The sequence below is a fragment of the Dufourea novaeangliae genome, unplaced genomic scaffold (assembly GCF_001272555.1).
Source record: "Dufourea novaeangliae isolate 0120121106 unplaced genomic scaffold, ASM127255v1 scaffold8, whole genome shotgun sequence".
Classification (NCBI taxonomy): Eukaryota; Metazoa; Arthropoda; class Insecta; order Hymenoptera; family Halictidae; genus Dufourea; species Dufourea novaeangliae.
This window is the reverse complement of record NW_015373923.1, coordinates 3,842,117-3,848,365: the sequence shown is the minus strand read 5'-3', so window position 1 is coordinate 3,848,365 and position 6,249 is coordinate 3,842,117. Positions and strand designations below refer to the sequence as shown.

The 6,249-nt window shown below is 42.6% G+C and overlaps 1 protein-coding gene across 1 annotated transcript; it reads right to left on the bottom strand.

The window, feature by feature from the left end:
- Positions 1-4,573: 4,573 nt before the first annotated feature.
- Positions 4,574-5,785, bottom strand: LOC107194583. The gene is made up of 4 exons (XM_015584224.1): positions 5,585-5,785; positions 5,223-5,255; positions 5,177-5,190; positions 4,574-5,104 (listed from the first exon to the last, which is right to left on the bottom strand). Exons 1-4 carry the CDS (start codon positions 5,753-5,755, stop codon positions 4,750-4,752), a joined length of 573 nt encoding a protein of 190 aa, XP_015439710.1. The 5' UTR covers positions 5,756-5,785; the 3' UTR covers positions 4,574-4,749.
- Between the last annotated feature and the right edge of the window lie 464 nt (positions 5,786-6,249).

The following is a 6,249-nucleotide window of genomic DNA, read 5'->3' as shown; positions in this document are numbered from 1 at the left end:
CCTACCGCATTCTTTCTGCACAGTTTTTCGCGAACGGTCTTGGCACCGCAACTGCGCGGCTGATGGAACTCTGTGTCACTCGAACAGCCGAAGCACTCGATCCAGGCAACACGCGTCCCTCCAGCCGGTAGATGCCCTCTTCTATCGGATACCAGAGTAAGAGGACCGGAATGAGGAAACAGACGCAGCTACGAAGGGATTGATACTCAAACGATGAAGTAAAAAAAAAAAACACAGTCACACACGATTGAAAAACTGAACGAGAACACAAACGGCGATCGAACGATGGGATTCACTTAATTCACTGTCTCGACGGACGAACAGACGGACGGTTTTGTCGCGATCCGTGCCGAGGCCGGAGGTGGAGTGCATCGGTGAGCGGGATCTACCTCCTCCTTGGCGTTGCTGCCTCGGGGTTACCTTTCATTCCTCCTCTTCGGCCAGCCGGGGAATTCTCCACGCTCACCTTGCTATAGGCCCGCCGAGTGATTCTACAGGCTGATCGCTGGACACCGCTAACCTGGACACGTTCCGCTCGACTCGACGGCGACGCCTCCTCTGGTGGGAGAACTCTATTCAGAGACGTATTATCGACAGCACCTCCGAGACCGTGGTCACAGACGAGATATAAGAATAGACCTAACATCTTATGGGAATTGGTGTCCCACGAAAATCACGCTGGTTAGAGCGCACTTCTACAGAAAAGTTTTCGATGTCAGGAATTATGTTCGACACCGCGATAACGCACAGCACACATCGGAGTTGGGCAGCATTTTAATCGAATAATACACAGTGAAAAGCAGCAGTATCTATGGGTGTCGTTCTGAGCTTTAAACAATTAATGAGATTAAATAATTGTTCGACAAATGGCGATTCATTCATAAAGAAGTATTATGTTATTATAAAAATTGAAACTTTCACGTTTGAACAATTAAAAATGTTCGAAATTCCTCGTTATTCGAAACTTTTTATCTAGATAATTAGTTTGCTCATTTCTGGCACATAGATACCCGTGACTGCATATAGCGATTTGGACAATTTAACACAAGTTTTCATGTATCTCCTCTGGTTTTCGAAATAATACTTCCGGGTCGAAACTTCGAGGGATGGTTTGACCCCTTAAAGTCGTGTCTCAGCCGATAAAAAAAATACGTGTCCCTTATTTTTGCCTGCTTAACAGACATACGAAGTTTCATCAAATTCACCCGATGTTCGAGTACTAATGGTTTAACTAATGACTAACGGATATTTGCATGAACATTCCCAATCCTGTCGTACAGTTTTCTATTTGAACAATTACAATAGTTTTTACCACAGACAATATACAAGAATCTTATATCTCGTCTGTGCTTTTACCAAATAAACTTTCTCAAGCAGAGCACTCGTGTTTGAATTCCACGTTAAAAGATTTTTATCTCGAAGAATTTTAGTTTTCTTTGTCAAAGCTTATTTGCTTCGTGAAATTTCTCCATTCCAGCAAACTTCGTTCCCACCAGGAATAGTTTTGCGAGTTTAATTGCGCGTGCTGAACGCAGCAGAATTTCGCGGGAACCGCTTTCATCCGCGAAGCTCTCGAACGATTTTCCTATTCGTTATGTATTAGACTGTCCACGGTTCGGATCGAAGAACAAACGACGTCTCGGAGCGAAAGCGGTGGTGAAATTGAAAGTGATCGCCTGCCTTGCCGTCGCGTATTTTCTTCGCACTCGTTCATTCGACTTACGCATTAGGTATCGGATCGTCGTTGCCCGAGGAAACTGTTGCAAGAACGTTGATTTAGAAATCATCTTCGGGTCAATTTCTCCTCGCAGAACGTAGCGATGGAATCTGACTCAATTGCAACAGTCCTTTCCCAAACCTCGTAGGCATTCTCTCCTCGGATGCTTTTTTAACGAACCAATTAGCACATAATTCTTCGCGACGCAACAGTCTTGCCTTGAAATTACATGCCATATACCGGTGCAACGTAATAACCCGTCGCGATAATTCCGAATTCATTATTCCGATTCGTCGGCCCGGAGCCGTTATCTTCTCCGGCGAAACAGTTCTCTTCGATTCTTCCAACACATTTCGACGCAACAAATGTTCGACAAGTACCTATATAAATCCGTCCCGTTTCGTCTGGCTAATTGGCAGACACGCATTGAATGGTGTACTTTCACTTAATCTATCGATAGATAAACATAACCATATTTAAGATAAATATGGTTGCATCGTCGATCGCATTCTGATTTCACGTGTTCCTTGTCGCAGGCTACTTTGGTTATTTTTACGAAAGAAATGCCTTTGGCGATTGCTTCGTCAATGACGGTTCGCGAACATTATAAATTGGGGCAGATAGACTCTTACGAAACAAGGACCTCCCGAGTTCGATTCAGTCGGAGATGTCGAAAAGACGGAACAGTCAGCTTCCAGGGTATTTCCAGCCGAAAGTCTCGGAATTTTCTACACTATTCTACAGGATGTTGCACATATACGAACTTATATATGTATGTACTTCCTTGAATTCACGTCGAAGTTCCTTTTTGAACTTGTTTTAAATACGTGTTACAGCGTTGCTACCATTACTTAAGCGATACCTTCTTTTCCTTTTAATTCTTTGTGACTGGGCCATGCAAAGCTTCTCCGGGAGAAAGCGTCAGTGGGTCAGGGTGACGACACACCTCCGCTTCTGCAAAGTAAAACTGTTGCCGCGCGAACTCACGGCGAGACTGTTGTGTAGTCAACGGAGGTGATAAATCTCCGTTACGATTGTCATCGACACCGAAATTCCGCGATTCTCTAATACGAATTAACGTAATAAGGATAGTAGTTTTGAATGAGGTTATCCGGAAACAGTTTATATAGAATTAATGATAATAAATAACAAACAAACTATTGGTACAATTATTGACTGATGAATGAGGTGACGAAGTATGATAGGATTACTCACGAATTTTAAATATAAGCGTATAGAGAGTGCAAGTTGGTGTTCACTCTTCAGCTGTTGCTGTTAGACTGACTTTTAGACGAACTTGAAAAGCAGCGAAAATATGCGTTTCGCCTGATTGGATGAAAGTGAAGACAGTTGCTAAATACTGTCCGGTGATTGGTTGCCCCGAAGGAGGAAAAATCCGTTGGTTTTTCCAGGATGTCATGGTGGAAGAAATCTTTCCTTCGGGGCGACGTGCACACGTGCAACTCATTAAGTTGGCCGGTCAAGGTTCGACTCGAGTGTGCTAAATTTGTGCGTGTACTCGAAGGATACAGGTTTATGACTCTTTTGTTCCGATTTTCGGTAGAACCGCGCGGACGTCACCGGCTGTAGACCAAATATTGATCCTTTTGACGAGAAGATTAAAAAGGGAAATAAATGTACATAATAGGTGAAAGGAAGTTTTGGTGACTGGGCTGCAAAATATAAAATTAGGAAAGTTATTTCTAAAGGTCTTTCACGCGGATAAAATTCTAACGATAGATGTTTATGCTATCAGGACGTCCGAGCAGGGCGTAACAAAAACGATACACGATCCTCGGAAGTTGTCGAGTGTCTCCATTGACTGACATAAAATTAGCAAAACTCTATTAAACGCTTCAAATTATTAGCATTAGAGTTTCATATTAAAGTTCGTCAATGAATTCTCCAGTACATATGTATGTCACAATATCTGGAAATTATTTCCCGAGAAAATTACGTCAGCGGAGGTGGTTCCTGTTCAAAATGAATCCTTTCGGTGCTATGAGTATACACGTTCCACGAATTGGAGCACCGAAAGGGTTAAATGCCGCACGCGTTCGTAAGAAGATTCCAATGCCAACTGGTTCCGAATGAGTCACCCGATAGACAAATCGAGTCCTGCCGAGAACGTCCTCGACTAAAGTTTTGATGGAGAAATCTTTCACGGGGTAAAAGCGAGCGGTTCTAGAGTTCTAGTCTAGTCAGGCGTGCGCGCCTAGGTATACATACGTACGTACTACGCGGCCTCACTTTCGTAATGATCCCGAACCGCGTTTCTGTGTTCGTCTCTTATGTCATGCAGCCGCTGAACTGGATTCGAACCTTCTGACGCCAGATAATGGTTCGCCACGACGCATCATCCGATATTTACACGAGCCCCGATCGCTGTTTTCAACTTTTTCATCGCCGCCGTCACGCCAACGATCAATTTAATTGTGCACACGTTTCTCGTAGGAACACCTGAAAATCAGTCGAATGAAAGTTCAATATTAATGACAGACTTAAAGAAAACCGAATAATATTCTTCTTCGTTGAATTGATTTTGAAATCGTCAACACTAGTCTGACTCGATGTTACAGGGCAACGGGTTAACTCTTCGAAACACAGGATTTTACAATAAAAGAAATACCTAGTTGCACATACGTCTTTTTGTATGAAATGTGTCAAAATATTATTCTATTTGAATTATGTTCTATTTTTAGTAATTTCACGATTTAAAGGTGGTACGAATAACGTCCCACTATGCGAGTTGGGTATAAAAAGAAGATGGGACATTTTTTATACCATCGAGCATCAAAGAGTTAGAAGAACATCTGCGAGTACCCACTGGAACCTTGAAACGACCGAAATGCAGCAATGTTGATTTATTATAAAAATGTATGTAGATACAAATAGAGGTCCTCGTATGAACGAAAGATAGATGAGAGTCTATTGAGATGCGATCTTGGTGCAGTTTAAGAGTTGATCGATGAAATGTCTTGTTCAACTGCCGAGCCAGTGCCTGGAACGATGCTCCACAAACACGGACGCGCTTATGAGATAGCGACGTCGGCGCAGTTCCTGAAGGTCTCTTGAGGTCCGCAGCCTAAAGCGGAATGGCCATCGCCGCAGTCACCCCAGTTGTTTCCGCTACGATAGTTCCATCTGACGACGCACTGATTACAGGTGACACCTCCCGGAAGACGAACCCCCACGTTGAATTCGTACTGACTCGACGGAACCGACAAGCTGTAGGAGCCATCGGACAGCTGAAGCGGGTATCGATTGAAGCAGTCTTCGGTCTCCAGTTCGTTCGAAGAATGCAGGGGGCAGAGGTGAAAGGTGAAGGATCCCTTGTGGTTGGCAGTCAGCTTCACGTTAATGTTGATGGTCTCACCGCGTTTGTACCTGTGGTATCATCACACATATCTCTACGTATTATTGTTATCGATGAATATTCTTGAATCCATAGATCTCTACGGAATCCTTAATATCTTAAACTGTGATAAACTCGGAGGATTCATACGCCGCATCGTCCACCATTTTGTTCCCATTGAACCTGCCACGAATGAATATTCGTAAGTTCGTTATAAAAGGGGTGCGAATAGGTAATAAATAAATTATAATAGGATATGTATATATTACATATCGTGAATTATGTTTAGAGTTTTAACATCATTCAGGTGAAGAGTTATAAACGGATAACCGATAATATTGTCAACCAGTTAATTGTTTGCTTCGAAAAGCATGTGAGAATGTTCGAATGCTTTCCACGAGGAGCTTCTCTCAAATCATGAGAGACAAACTACACATAGAAATTTATTCGACGGATGTTCCAACGTACGTATAATTGTATAATAATACGTCATAAAAATTGAATATTCTTACGTTGTATCCTCCGCAGTAGAGACCCATGTCGTCGTAGTTTGGTTCAACAGGGAATCCTTTCCTCCAGGCGCTGCTCCTTTGCACGGGATCCATCATCATCCCGTGGCCGTAAATCTCCTGTAGTTGAATCCCCAGCAAGCTGGTGATCAGCAAAATTTGCGTGAAAGCCATGTCTTTCGTTCCGAATGACGAACGAGCTGTGAAATGTACGATTCTCGATCGTTTTCCACTGTACCTTCCGTTTATATAGCGAAATCTGCAAGATTTACCACGGATGAATAGCTGCAGATTTATCGATTGGTTGAAGGTTATCTTATCAATCCAGTCGAATTATGATGAACCACTGCTTGCAGTTCACTGTTGCTCCCCTAGTATGATACGATCGAGGCTTATCAAGAAATCTGAGTGAATAATCTTTTATCATCGAAGATTACATTGAACGTTCTTGACGAAGTACATGCTTTCGACGCAACAATCAAAGAAGGTCGAATATACATGTAGCGAATACAGGCTAATACAATCATATGTATTGTCACTATTTACGACGTAAGTACTACGAGTTTAAACATACAATATAATCCTTGCTCTGCGATAACAACGATACCTACTTATACATCTGTATCTGGTTTATTCTAACGAGAAATTAGACATTTTTTTAAGTGTCT

What these genes read in the sequence shown, in the direction of transcription:
- LOC107194583 (XM_015584224.1), bottom strand. Translation starts at nt 5,755, where the DNA reads ATGGCTTTCACGCAAATTTTGCTGATCACCAGCTTGCTGGGGATTCAA. An exon ending in TCTACTGCGGAGGATACAAC is followed by an intron (nt 5,256 to 5,584) that starts GTAAGAATATTC and finishes CATTCGTGGCAG; the next exon opens with GTTCAATGGGAACAAAATGG.